General features: G+C 44.1%; 1 protein-coding gene across 2 annotated transcripts in view; it reads right to left on the bottom strand.

The window, feature by feature from the left end:
* Positions 1–7,899, bottom strand: part of NSF (N-ethylmaleimide sensitive factor, vesicle fusing ATPase) — a 116,142-nt gene extending 108,243 nt beyond the window's left edge. Inside the window, exon 1 of one of the 2 annotated variants that reach the window (XM_019554256.1) lies at positions 7,810–7,899. In XM_019554256.1, the coding sequence (XP_019409801.1) occupies positions 7,810–7,821 (12 nt within the window). In that variant the 5' untranslated portion in view covers positions 7,822–7,899. Of the gene's footprint in view, positions 1–2,915; positions 2,961–7,809 lie in introns of those variants that run through there. The other variant, XM_019554254.1, reaches the window with a different exon arrangement.
* Positions 7,900–15,180: the final 7,281 nt, after the last annotated feature.

The raw sequence follows: 15,180 nt of genomic DNA, 5'->3' as shown, positions 1-15,180 counted from the left end.
TGGCTCCTGCCACTACACGCATCACCGGGAGGGCACATGGGGGGGGCAATGGCAGCACTGGGGGGGGCAGCTACAGCAAATTGGCATGGGACAGAGCCGCAACTCATCAGGGGCCAGTTCCTACCACTATGCACTGCTCATCCAGGAAGGTACAAGGGGGGGCGGGGGGCACGTGCCTCCAGATGTGCAAGGGCAGGCAGCTGCAGTGCTGGGAAGGGGGCTATGGGGCAGCTATTGCAATTTTTGGGGTGGCTGCAGCACCCCTCCCATACTGTCGCCACCACCTATCTGGCACCGTCCTGGCTGCAGACTATCCTGCCCATGCCCCACACAGATCTGGGGGCACATGCCCCCTCCCATGCCCCCTCCCATGCCCTTCCAGGGTGCACACATCAGCAGAAGCCACTACCCCCCCCTCCCCTCCCCTCCCCTGGACTAGCTGTGGTTCCATCCCACGCCCGCCCCACCCCGGCTGGGCAGCACCTGTCCCAACCCCAGCCCCACTCCCTCCCTTACCATAGGGGCCTTGATCTGCTCCCCCACACCCCTTTCCTCCCTGCTTCCCCTTCCACCACAACAGACTTACCAGCTGCATGCAGCTGTATCAGAAATTGTACCCGTATCAGCAGATATGCCTCCTTAAAAATTGGCTATCAGTATTGGTCCCAAAAAATCTCTATCGGTGCACCCCAATGGTAAGTGCTTCAGAAAGCAAGAAACATCCAGAAACAGCCATTTTCATCCTGACACAGGATTGTGACAGAAGGAAGATCTTAAATCGTTTCAAACCCTGAAGATCACAGGCAGAGGCATAGCCTCAAACTGGGAAAGGCTTTAAAGGTGTGGCCCGTTCCAGAACAACCTGTTTGACAAATGCAGTATCTGTCTCCAAAGGACTTCAATCAGGAGTAAGGCTCACTGCAATCCATTTGGGTACTTGCCTGCTACCAAAAAGAAAAGTTTTCCTGTTTTTTGTGGGGAAAGTTTTCCCATTACACTGGAATGTTCCATAGCAGTCTGTTACCAAGAGCAGAAAAAGATAAGCAGGGAGATGTGTTGTATCAGTAACTGGCAAGCACAGAGTGCAGAACCTCCTTCCTAACAGCAGGAAATGATAAAGTGCAAAAATTTAAATGGTAAAACTTAATGAAGGTACAAAACACAGTCAGGTACCCTCCTATATCTGGTTCACTATGACTCTTCCAACTACCAGGTTTCCATGATTAAATAACATTCTCTCAAAAACTCAAAGAAGAAAAGTGGCTTCTTCCTTAGTATTTGAAGTGCAATGATTTATCCACCTAATAACTGAAGCCTTGCCAGGAGCAGGTACTTTGCAGACGAGTAGTAATTTCTGAACTGGGTATTACATTCAGTGTTAATTTTAGAGCTCTCCTGACACCAGCAGTATGTCAGATTAATTTTTAGATGTTTTACAAATGGGTGAAAAGAAATGGAAAAAATATTTCCTGTAACTAAGTTTGATTTTCAGAATAAAGACTGCTTTACTACTTAGCAAACTTTGGCATCCAGTGTGCAGCACTACTGCCCCCTGACAAGGCCTTACCTACAAAAAGCTCCTTGCCAAACTAGAATGTAAGCAGGATGACAAACTTTAAAGATGGACTTCAAGTGCATTCCTGAAAAATGATCAGAAGAATGTTCAGTACAAGGTGTTTAGTCCACAATTTAGTCCCAAGGAGAAGCTCTTATTGGAGCAGAGAAAGGAGTTGTAAAATTTCTTGGAATAGCCTTACACCCAAGCTAGAAGACAACCTAACGCCTGCTTCCCAGATCTTCATGAGCCAAAAGCATCTATCACCAAGATATCAAATGATCACTGAAGAGAGACCCTGAAAGGAGTCCCACATTGTTTGGCACAGCAGAAAGTGTAATGCATGAATGGTCACTATGAGATGATTCCCAAATACACTCTTTATAGATAGTAGTTAAGCTCCTGCTGAAGGCAGGGATACCATTGACATGAAGGAGCCATTTTGTTTCTCAAAACCCCACGGCAAGGTAAGACTTGACTTGCATGTGTCTTGCCAAAAGGTGAAAGGAAAATGGCCCAGAACAAAACATATCTTGCTGCCTGCTTGTTCATCAGTATTTCAGCTGCTCTCCCTCTCATCTATGGTTGGCTCCTGAAGAGCAGAAAACAATGGATAGGTCAATGGATAGGTCAGTCCTCAGGGTGAGTAGGTCTGTTCACCTAAGGCATTTGCATCTTTTTCCACCAGTCTCCCTATTCCTTTTGTCTAGGTCAGGGGTTCCCAAACCACAGGCCATGGCCTGGTGCTGGGCCACGAAGGGTTAGCTGCCAGACCAGAAGTGACCGCAGACTGGCAAACAGCAGACTGGCAGCGACCGGCATATGGCAGACTCAGCTTTTATACCCAGTATAAAAAAGGGTTGGCTACCTGCCCACAGTATGTCAGTCACTGCTGGTCTGTGGCTTGCTGGTCTGTGGCTTGCTGGTCCTCAGCACAAAAAGGTTGAGAACCCCTGGTCTGGGTGATGTTTCTCCCAGCTCACCAGTTTATGTCAGTGGGGAAGGTCCACCAGATCTCATAGGGTTTGTGAGATCTCATGGGAAGAGGCAGCCAGTTTAGCACACAGTCAGGTTCATAAGAGTCTATGAATGGACATGTCATGATTTTTTAAAATCTAGTACAAAATCTAGTTTGGATTTAAATGTTCCTCCTGTGGCACTTACAACCATGAACTTCAGTGTGAAATCCAAGAAGTGAAATTGAATTGAAATGGATCAGACCCTATATTCATTGTCAAAAATAATGGAAAAATGTAAAAACCATGGAACATCAATATGTTTGTTAACATTTAGTGCATTAAAATGCAACTTTAAAAAGTTGAGGGAGAGAGAGAACACAAAAGTTGAGTCAGCAGCATACCTGGGACAGTCTTGCATGAGACATGCATACAGTTTATTCAGAACAATCTCTTAAGGCTGAAGATCTTACATGGGCACCCCTTGGACCAGGGGTGGGCAAAATGCGGCCTGCCAGCTGGATGCAGCCTCCCAGGCCATTCTATCTGGCCCACAGGGCCCCTAAAAAATTTAGAAAATTAATATTTATCTGCCCCTGGCTGCCTATCATGCTTGCAAAACTCAGTAGGTGGCCCTCTGCCCAAAATAATTGCCCACGCCTGCCTTGGACCAATGCAGATGTAAGTGTTAAGATGACACCACCTTTTAATGCTGAAGTATAAAGCTCCCTCCTATTTTAAGCCAATTCAACTATTATACTAAGTTTACTACCAAGAAAAATAAATGACCTCAAAACAGAAAATGGATGAATATCACATCAGCAGAGGAAAAGCTAAATTAGTCCAAAAGTGAGAGTGTTCTTTCTTATGGATGTCTAATGGCACCTTGTATCTAAAGATTTTGATTCCATGTTAAAGAGGAATGGGGAGGGAGGCAGAGACCAAAGACTAACAAACAGTGAAACATCCTAGCCATTTCAGTGCTTCTACTAAGTTACTTCAACACAGCGAGTGTGTAGAGGGGTTTCGCTGTTCCTTGGAGCCCCAGATATAGAGGACAAGGGGCATAACATTGTGTGCCAACAGCATCCCGGTATTGTAAAGCACTGAGATATCATCTCTGCCACACAGAATTTGCCAAGCTTTGCAATTTCTATTACTATTTGCCAGTTTACTCTCTGAATGCCTGCAATGCATTTTGTTCAAATCACACGGCCCTCTTTAGCAGTATAAAAGGAAGCAATATCTCCTAGGAACCCAACTGAAAAAAGCATTGGTGATGACAACTCAGGCAAACCTAGACCTTTAGAAATGAAAAGGCTACGCAGCCATTGTTCTATATTACACCATTTTAGTCTAAACTATTAAAATTCACTTTGTGACTCTCAAATATTTTTGAGCCCCAAATGACAGAACAAAATAAACTAGAACTAGGCTGCTCTAGATTGCAGATGCAACATATTTCAAAATGCTGAAGCCTTGTCATTGGTGTCCACAGGTTCCTGTACAGTATCCCCAAAACAGGCTTTGGGAGGGAACTCACAAGTGAATTTCAGGTGACAGGCTTGTAATGAATTATCACCATCATATCACATGATAGCAATTCCAGCATTACACAAGTGTCTCTGTAAAGCCCACAATCACCCTATAATAGCTTGCGAATGTTATCTCCCCCTGACAAAATACAGATTTGAAGGTGGTTTGGGCATGATATAAATAATCTTTAATATCTATACATTTAAAGTTAAATGTTGGATTTCAAGGTAGTAAGAGCATCTACTTATTACAAAAGCCATGGAGTAAAGCAGAGGTGGAAATAAAAAGCCTCCATTATTTGGCCCCTCTGTATTTCAGAACTCTGACCCTCAGTACAAAACCAAAGTAAAACTACTCTCTGCATGAAGATATTCAAATACTTTCTTTCATGGGGAGGAGGGACAGAGGATTAACTCTTCTTTACTCCCCCTCAGAGTCAAGGTCACAAACCATCTGAGCAGCCCAGCCATGAATGGAGTAACAGGAAGAATGCTCCAAACTAAATCCGAGTAGTTTCTTTCTAGAGCAGTATTTTAAAAGTCATTTGCTAATATTAACACTTAATTATTTTAATTTTTTAATAATTCAGGAAGGCAAACCCAAGAGCTTTAAAATTCTGAAGTGAGGCATTTCCCCCATCACTGCTATTCAAGATAGCAGCAAATATAGAAATTGTTACATGGAACCATGTAGCTTCTGAATGATCCACACCATTTCACTATCCCCTGCTCTTATGCTGCTATCCAACTCCTACTAAATAGAGTCTTGGCACCAAATTTGATGCATCTTTCTTAAATCTAGGAAAATCCACTACAGCTGTAGACATGAATTTAAACACCATTACAGCATCATATTTTCAAATAATTATAAATTTTAATATCAATTAATATTACATTTTGGTATGTTAGAAAATACTGAAATATATATTTCTATTTACTAGATCAGGGTGGCCATCCTGAAGCATGAGTGCCACACAGCAACATGGGCAGTCTCTGCATATGCCAGAGAGGGAGGGCAGGAAGCAAAAAGCAGAGCAGGAGATCAGGTACAGAGAAGGGAGCAGAAAGCAGAGCAGTAAATTAGACAGAGGAAGGGGATCACAGTGGCACTCAGGGAGTGTTTTGGGCTAATCAGTGGCATGCCACTCAAAAAGGCAGACCCCCACTTTCACTAGGTAATGAACTTTTGAGTCATGTCAAGAAGCTACCTCAGGGTGGTAACTGAAATTTAATCATGCTGAGACCCATGTTGGCATCTCCTGGACTGTTACCTCAGACATTGGGACCTGGACTCTTTGTCAGTCTTTTGCATCCAGTACCCTACAGAATCGCTCTTAATATTGCAGTTGTGCCATGTTCATAATACCTGACCTCCCTCAGAAGTCAGATGTTCTCTTCCCCCAGTTCTTTAATATAGAAAAGCATGCAGCCTGTGACTCAAAGCTTCTGCTAGAGGATTATTTATTGTAATGTTTTAGGCAGTTGTAAATTGTTTAGGCCTTACCATCTCATATTATATTCAAGTTTCATTTTAAACATCTTTATTTTTAATAATAAAATCTTTAAATAGCAACAACATTCATTTTAATAAGTCAACCCTGGCCCAAATACGTGTATGCTGCAGACTGCACCAAAACATGATACCCAAGGTAGCTTTACCTAATTGAAAAAGCAGAGTAAATTAGCTCATGAAAATGCTGCTGCAGGTAACCTGCTTCCAGCATTCAAGCTGACTCAAGCAAAAACATCTGTTACCTCTGTACTATTCTGCAGGCTGCAACACAGCAGCAGAGAGAGCACAAAAAAAAATCTCTGTATTTTTGGCTATAGGTGCAACAGCAGCCACAAGAAGCAGATCAAATCCAACTCAACTTCAACAGCCTGGACTTGAGTATGCTTAGCATTTACTGAATCTTCAGCAAATTTTCTGCTGAGCTCTAACAAGTCTCTTCTGAGCACGTGCAGAGGGTTTTTCCTCAGAGGCCTCATCAGACAAGCTTACACGGAGGGAAGCTAAAAAGCACATCCCCTGATATTAGTCACCTCTTACCAAATTTCAAACCCTTGCACTAAGGCATGGAGGCACTACAGAAACATGCTTGGTTTTTTTCCCCCCCTGACTGCATTCTCTGAAATAACCTAACTGATCTTAGCTGAAAATTCCAAAAAACAAACAAAAAAGTGTTCAGCTTGAGGCAGCCTCTTAGCTAGACTATTTCAGCCTAAACACTTCAAGTTTGGTGAGTTGCAATGCACTTAAACCAACGGTATCAGGAAAAATGCTTGGAAACTTTAACTGCAGGCAACACCATTCAACTTTCAAAAAGTTCAAAGATAATGCCACAATGCAGTTATATGAACATTAAACAATCAATATATGTTTATGACCAAAATAACTTTTTCCCTTAAAAAAGGGCTACTTTCCTCACAGTCAGGCTTCTTAGATTTCATGAGCATTTATTCTCCATTTTGATTATGTTGTGAACACAATGGAACTCCTATATTAGCCATACAGTATTATTTGAAGGCACCCATCATTTGACAAGTTGCATTTTGACACTAGAATAGCATGCTCTTAAGGAGATGGAAGGGTTATTAGGTTTTAAGCATGAGACTTGGTGCTTTAGCTCCACTAGTCCTTAAAATGAGACTTGCTCAAGCGGCACTCAATGCTGGACAAGATTAGTTGGTGCAGTTAAGCCTTTATTTTTTTTAAAATATTAGCCACTCTGCTTCTAGAAAAAGAAAAAAAATCCTACAAGCACTCTCTTTTACTCACTATCACAAACCTGGAGATTCATTCTACCTAACTTCACCTAGAAAAGCCAGCAGCACAACCAGACGTGTTCTCGTTCAGTTAAAAACACTGCACCATGCAACCATTTCATCGTCATCCTTCGCAGCATCGGGCCAGATTGCTGCATGTGAGTTCCCCCTTCTGCTGTAAAAAGAGTACCATTTCTAGCAAATTCCAAAAAAATGTGAAGGGACAGGTGATGGATCAGAGGAAAATCCAGACAACATCTGACACAGGGTGGTAAAAATAAAACATGGAAGAGTTTACATGGGTAGCAAAACAGGGCTATGTGTCATATCATCATGTTCTGACATGAAAGACTAGCGCATATTCAGTGATCTCTCAGGGGTGGGGGAGGAAAAGGAAAGAGGGGGAGACCCAAATAGATGAAGCCAGCTGTTCCAGGGGTTTTCGTTGCTGTTGTTTTTATTGTGGTTCCAGCACTGGAAGCAAAAATAAGGCCAGCGTCCTTCTACACAGCATGGGCCCACTCACACTCAGCGGTGAATGAGAGGGGCCACTTGGAAAACACTAGCTCTTAATTTTCACTGGTTTTTTTGAAAGAGAAAAGAAAAGGAGAGAGGGAGGGACACTGTTTTGGGTCTGGGCATTGGTGACACCCCCGAGCCCCAGAAACCTGTGGGCATCGGGAGTGCGCACCTGACAGTGGGGCCCGGTGGCCCCAGGGGCTGCGGCCCTGGGGGGGAGTCACGGCGGGGCGGCCACAACATCTGAATCCCGCGGGGCCCACTGGGCGCCTGCGGGCCACGCGTGCAGCCGGTCCGGCTCCGGGCGAGGGCTGCGTCGCCTCCAGGGACCCCGCCCGCCCGCGGGCAGAGGCAGGGGTAGGGGCGGAGCGGGCGGGAAGGACACGCCGCTGCCTCGGGGGAGATGGGACGCCGCGAGGCAGGCAGGGGTGCGGGCGGGGGGCGCTGCGGTCCTGCCCCGTTGCACCAGCTCACTCACCCGTCCCGCCATCTTGAACCGGCGCGTCCGACTCCTAGCACCGACTGACAGACAGCTGGCGCTGCTACCTGCTCTGCTACGCCACGACGCAGCGCGAGGGGCGTGGGCAGCGATCACCCCGCCCCCGGCTGGACGTCACGCGCTGCCTGAGTGGCTGAGTTGTGCCGCGGTGCCTCTCGCGCTGCGCTTCCGCGCGCGCCGGCCGTGGGCATTTGCGCTGTGGGCCCTCGGGGCACAGGGATTTCAGGGACAGCCGCATGCCTGGGGGAAGGGGCATTCACCCCATGCTGCTCCGCGGGCCTGAGAAGGGGCACATCGCTTCATGGCTGGACGGGACCTTGTAGATCACCGGATCCAGCCCCCTGCACTAGGCAGGAAAAGACAACTGGGGCCCAGCGACGTGACTGCCCAGTCTCCTTGTGAAGATTTCTAGGGTAGGTGCCTGCACAGGGTCTGTCTGTGGGGCAGACCCCCCATGCCAGAACCAGCGCATGCCCTGAACCGCCCCATCCTACCACCAGCCCCAGAGAGGTTTGGAGCCAGATGAGTTTGATACCATTGGTCTATGCCATGTCCTGCAGGCTGTGCCTTGGGCCTGTTCAGGGTCCCCAGGGCAGGCTGGATGGTAGGGCTCTGCCAGCTGGATCTGACCCAGGAGCTGAATGCATATTTGACAACAGAGATGTGGGGTGGAAAATTTTCCAGTGCTTTATTTTTTCCATGAGAGATTTTTCATTTCTAAAAATTCATTGTTTCACAAAATTCATTAGTAACAATAAATAGATGCCAATGCAATATTAGGCAAGCATGGCAGTTTCAAAGTTGTAATTAATGCTTTTCAGGTGTTTATCCCTAGGAAGTGTAATGAGAGAGTATATACATTTTATTGATTTATAAACAAGAGACTAAGTACACTCCCAGAATAATCCAAACCAAAAATCAAGTTATGAATTCACCTAATTGGCTGTGCAGATCAAATCAAAACCAAATGAACGCACCACTAATCTCAGGGCCACCCTGTCCTATCCTGCAAAACCTGAGGCCACAGTGGGTCCCACAGCCATGGGGCTCCCTGGATCTGGCTGCTTACTACCTTCCACCCCCCATTGCCGACACTGCCACCACCACCGCTGGCTTCACATCCAGCTGCTCGCCAGCCTCCCCCACTGCTGCAGCCAGCAGCTTCTTCACATCAGGGGTGCCCAAAACTATTTGTTGCAGGAAGCCCCAAAAAATTGTGGGCCGGCCCTGGCTAAGTTGGTTTCTATTTCTCAAAATCTCTTGCTTCTGGAGAATTGGTCAGAAATGCAGTTAATGAAGAAGATGCAGCGTGATGATAAATTGCCTTTGCCCATAGACTCATTGGTAAAAACATCCTTTAGCAAAAGACAATATGGTTCAAGTAGTTCTGATTCAGATTTGCCTCAACCTGATTCTGAAATGGAACTAATAAGTAGTGCAAGTGATTCTCCAGATAGTGACAGTGAAACTGGAGGTGCCACAATGACCTCAGTGGAAGAGAGTTAAACTCTGTTGAAGTAGATGAGTGGGCAACCATGGCATATCATGGACAGTTCTTTGGGTGTGCTAAAATTAGTGCCTCGGCAGTTTTCAGTGCCTTTGTTTTTTGTCTTAAATTTAAACAAACAGAGTAAGGGAAGTACATGCTATTATGTGTTTTTTACAAGTATTCCAATAAAAATAATTTCTTTCTACATAAAGCTTTGAATTTGTTAGGATATAACATGTAAACCACATTAAGTGTGCTGTACTTAAAATTTTTCTTAATCATATATTTCAGTTCAAATACTTGTGGCTATTGGGACATAAAATTAACACGGGGAACTTTTTTAGGTGTGTTTACTAAATATAAGTCAAATAAACACGCTAAATCAGATCATGCTCTATTTAGGGCATTCCAGAAAATTTTCCAATTCAAAATGTTCTGGAAAACCCACATCTCTTGCTAATGCACCCTTGACATATGCTAATGTTTGACACCCTTGCTATATGCTAATACAATGTTAATGTGTGTGGTATTTATAACACCAGTCTGCAGAATGAATACATCACCACACAATTGGATTACATATCATAGGACCTAAAAATTGTGCAAGAAACTAGATGATAAAATAATCTATTGTTTCTGTTATCCTGATCCCCCCTGCCCACTTTTCTGTCCATCTGTCTGTCTGATGTATATGACCATTTAGACCAGGCTTGTTCAACATGAAGCCCGTGGGCTGCTATGCGGCCCTCCAAGCTGTTTTCTGAGACCTGAGGTGCTGCAACAGGAAACAAAAGTAAACACTGTACTTTTGTTTCAGGGGGGCGATGTGATACTGCTTCCTGTGAGGTCTTTGAATATGGCTTGCCAGCCCACTGGGTGATAAAAAGTTCATGATCCGGCCCCACAATCAAAAAGGTTGGACACCTCTGATTTAGACTGTAATCCTTTTGAGCAGGGATATGTGTTTTCATTAGCATGCTGGTGTCACAGCCATGATGAAGATTTTTTGTTTTGCTGCAAGGCAAGTCAGATCAAATATGTTAAGGTTGCAAAACCAGACATACAGAAATTAAGAAATACAAAAATTAAAGCTGACTGTGCAATATTTAATGGCATATTCACATGCTGTTCTGTAAAAGGAACCCACATCTGTCAGTGCATGAGATGAATGATACTTGCTGATGGAGCAGCCATCCAATTTTTGTTTTATTTTCACTGTTCTGGGTGTATGGCTTTTGGCCTTATTTATTGCATACTATTCAAATCCTTCTCATAAGAATGCAATATTCTGAAAGATAAGCTAATAAAATATGATCTAATGAAGCTACTATTAAGTAGGTACATAACTGATTGGACAGGCAGCCATCAATAGCTCAATGTCAAACTAGAAAGAGGTAGTAAAGAGGGATTCCCAGAGGGTCTTTCCTGGATCTAGTGCTCTTCAATATCCTTATTTGCATCTGACACCACTTTAGAAGACAGGAAGAGGATTCAAAAGGATCTTGACAAATTAAAAAAAAACTAATGTCAAATAAGGCAAGCTTAAAAATACTTGGGAAAGGAACACTGAAATGCACAAATACAAAATGCGGAATGTATGAGTGAGCACAATACTGCAGAAGAGGATTTCTGGGGGTTATAAGGCTGTTTGGACTCAGCAAAGTCATATTGTTACAAACAAACAAAAATGGTAATAGCATATTGATACAAATTTAAAAGCCTTAAATTATTGCAGATTTTTTAAACTTCTAATTTTTTTCAGCCTGACAAACACAAGGGCAACACAATGAGTAGAGGTAAAGGAAGCTTTTGTCACCCTGTCATGACACAAAAAAACCGCTTCCTCTGCTCCAGTGCTCAGTGAACTGCACAACTTTACTTCTGTGCCCCAGTGATATATGACACGCAGAGATAACCTCTGTCCTAGGAGTCCTTTCTTTATAATATTATTTGGTATAACTTTCCCTAGTGCAAGTTTACCTGTTAATGGGAACATTTTTTCCCAGTATGCCTTTTTAAAACTGGTCTTTTCATCTCTATGGTTACCATTTTGCAGCTACTTGCTGCTGTTTCTTGTCCTTGAGCTGATAAATCCTTAGTTCCTCTGGTGTTTTTCTCTAGTTACCCCCTCTTGCTTGTGAGAAGTTGGCATAATGATAAGTTAAAATTTAGTAACGTTGACAAGATAAAGCAGGTAAAGACCTAGTAACAGTAAGAAGGAAATATCAAGGACAGGAGGGAAAATAACTGATTTGGCATCCCAGCTTTATTCTAAAAACAACCTTGGAGGAAAACAGCTTTGGAGGAAAAGCATCAGTTTAGATTCCTTTTAAAAGCAGGGAGGAATGGACCCTGGTGGATTTCCAGGGGCGGGGAGTGTCCACATGTGGCCAGTGGGGCACTCCACAGCAAAGGCACAATCACCTGCCCTACTCAGGTGTGGTAATGAGAACTTCAAGTCATTTGCTAGGAGCATGTGAGTATGCATCAGAACCTGGCTTGAGGTGATCTGCAGTACAATCTTTGTTCATTAGGGGCTTGTGTTGCGTATCTTTATATAGTCTGGTTTCTACAAATAGCTACTTGTGCGATTCATTTTTTATATATGAGTGGTTGCATAAAATTTTGCAGGATAGGAACCCAAGACAAACATATTTTAAGTGAAAGATTACTCTGCTTTGCAGTTTGCTTAGGTGTAGCACACATGAGATGACACTACTAAACCAGTGGCAGCATAGAGAATGAAGTAGTCTTAAAAGGGAGATTTTGCAGGTGAAATGGCAGTACTGCATTAAAGCAGTTTAGGACTCCCCTGCTTTTTAACAAATGGAATTTCACTGATTCCTGTCATCCACCTTAATGTCTATCTGTCTACTCTAGTCATTTATGCTAATTGCTGGGATATAAAAGGCAGCCTGAGTTTGGGGAGGAGTCTATGAAATAGCAAGATGACCTTTAGCTTTAAGTAAAGGATCTATGGAGTGAGACCAGCTGAAAGGTGGAAAAATTGAGCAAAAGCCTCTCTCTGGTTCCAGGCAGAGGACTGCAGGAGCAGAAAAGACCTGCACAAGGTTTATACAGTAGACCCTGAGTGGGTTGGGAAGGAAGTTCTCTGAACCGATCTTTTGTCCAGACACTTTTCTAGTTATAACCACACCATACAATTGCTGTACTCCATACAATTTCTTTCTGTGTTGTATTTCACAACATGGAGTGACTTAGAAATAAGGATCATCAGATAATTCCTGCAGTATTTTGTATCTAAATGCAATTCTGCAACTATCAAACGTGACTCAGAAGCAGAGTGGTACCCACACTTAACTGCAGCATTTTTCTTAGAGAGATCACTGCTCTATACTTGATTCATGGCATATAGATAGAGTGGAACCTGGTTATATTTTGCATCCAGCAACAGTGCTGAAGCACTTATTATCTACCCTCCCAGCTCTTATGCATACATCTATAAGCAAGTAAAACCTGAGCTGACAGGCTCTTTTGGAGGCATGGAACCAAGCTAATGTATAACTGTGCCATGCTCCCTAGCAAGTTATTTTTCTGTGTGGGTGTAGCACAGGCTTGAGTCCTAATAGCCCTTCACTGTCATTCCTAGGTTTTTCTAACCCTTGGATCCATCATGTCACTTTCCACTCCCCACTCCCCTATTTTGCATCATGTGCTATAAGCTGATTCATAACTATTTGTTTGGCATTTTAACCCTTCATTTCCCATCCAGCCTGCTTCAATTTCTATACTGCTTGGTCCAGCCCTGAAAACAACGAGGTGCTTTGCATGCAGAAAGCTACTAACTGGCTGGTGTGATTCTGGACAATCACTGGTCAGAATATTCCAGATAATAGAATTTCACCCAGGGCTATCCAGATGAGCTAATTTAAAAAGCCTAGTAGAGACAGGTGTCAAATCAACTACCATGCAGTGCAAGAAGCATATCAAACACCTCAAAAAGAAACACCAGCATTCAAGGGCACGAAGGGTAGATTGTTGATGAAGTTTGTTGTTGAAGCTTAGCCCAGCAGCAGTTAATGGTTGCCTTAATTTTCACCCCCTCCTGGAAGCTGAGGCTTGAATGTTTTTCCGTAGTGAAGATGCTCCAGTTGGTCTGTAAGATCCCAGACAAAATCAAATACAAAGTAACTGTTAAATACAATCAGATTGTTTATTTTTTAGACCCAGCAAGCTGTCATGTCTATGTTCCATAAGCCTGGGAAATAGATTTTCCAAAGCAACCTGACTTGGGGTGTCTAGCTTGAGATAGTCATCACAGCTTCATGCCTACTGCAGTCAGTAGTGCTCAATACTTTTAAAACACCCTGGTGCAAGTTGGTCACCCAAAACCAGAGGCCACTTTTTCAAATTAAATTATCAAATTATCCCCACCCCTCTTACTTGTGCAACCTTATCATTGGCCCCTGTAATGAGTGCAGGCTTTGCTTGAGGGTGGACAAAAGTGGAGCAGTGGCATAGTAATACCCACCTGTCCAGAGTGTCCCCACATCCATGCCTCCATCCCCAGTGGCTGCTGTTGGAGGTGGGCATGCAGATGGAGGGGACTATTAAGCCTTGGCACTGGGAGAACAACATGTATTGTTCACTCATAGATCTGTGTCCATTCTACAGTGGTTTCCTGTGAGCTCCCCTGCACTTAACAGGTCTTTAAGTTATCTGCTGATACCTCATTCCTGCAGGGCCACTCACAGGTTAACAGGAAACAGAACAGTCCCAAAGGTAGCTTTTTTTTTTTTTTTTTTTACACAGAGGGGCTGATTACTTCACCCTCCCTTCCACACTGGTGTCCACTAGCATTGATTGCTTGTTGAAGGGATGGTGATGGCCCATTAAGTCCTGTTTAGGTTCCACAGAGATGAGCAGACACCAGAGGGTGGTCTTCATTGGATGTCAAGGGCTAGCAGGGGGCGAGGAAGTTGCTGGAAAAAATGTCCTTCTTCTGTTTGGTTTAGGGATTGGATCGGGGTCAGTGGGGGGGCATGGTCCTCTTCCTGCAATCTCTTGAACATATATCAACAACCTTTGCAGCACCAGGACATTGGCCACCATAGTCCATCTGCTTTATCTGTGGCAAATTAAGACGTTATGCCTGTGTTGTATCAGGGTTGATGGTAGTTGTATAAAGAGTTTAGATTATAGATTTGTATGAGATGGTTGGATGGAGATGATCCTGCATTAGGCAGGGGGCTGGACTAGGTGACCTCTGGAAGCAAGTCTCTTCTACCCTACTTCTCAATGATTCTACGATTTGTTTTGCCCTGCATCCCTGGTTCTCGCCTGCAGGACGAAGAGGTTTAAAATAACTGTCCGATGTGACCACAGGCTTTTTATGGAGCAATGCACTGTCTTCTAGTGGTGACAGTATTGAGGGTAGGCTTGGAGGGGGAGGGCAGTGTAGGCATGGATGCTTGTAGTGTTCTCACCTTTATGCCATGAGCTCAAAGCATGCATTCAGCCAGTATGTTGCAGTGTTGGGGGAGCAAGGACTCTCCTGAGGGTGAGGGAGAGAAGCCCAAACTATGCACTAGGCTAGAGTCTCATTGATGATTGTTTTGATCTCTTGCAAGTCATGGGGAGCAAGATACTCATACCACTCTCTCAAGTAACTGTTGAATGTGAACATCACATTCAAAGGGATGCTTCTCATCTCTGCACACTGGTCATAGCTTGCTTGCTTCTTCCACCCTGGAAGTCACCTAAAAGCACCATCTGATCCAGAAGGAGCAGAGCATAAGTAGAAGGTCTGCCTCCTGCCCCAGTGAGCATCTCCTTTCTCCACTGTTTGGTCACTGTAATGCCTCGTGTAGGCGTTGTGAGTACAACACCACCCCCTAGGT

Source organism: Crocodylus porosus, unplaced genomic scaffold (assembly GCF_001723895.1).
Source record: "Crocodylus porosus isolate Cpor-Errol unplaced genomic scaffold, CroPor_comp1, whole genome shotgun sequence".
Taxonomy (NCBI): Eukaryota; Metazoa; Chordata; order Crocodylia; family Crocodylidae; genus Crocodylus; species Crocodylus porosus.
The sequence above is the reverse complement of the archived record's forward strand: the minus strand, read 5'-3'. Positions and strand labels throughout refer to the sequence as shown.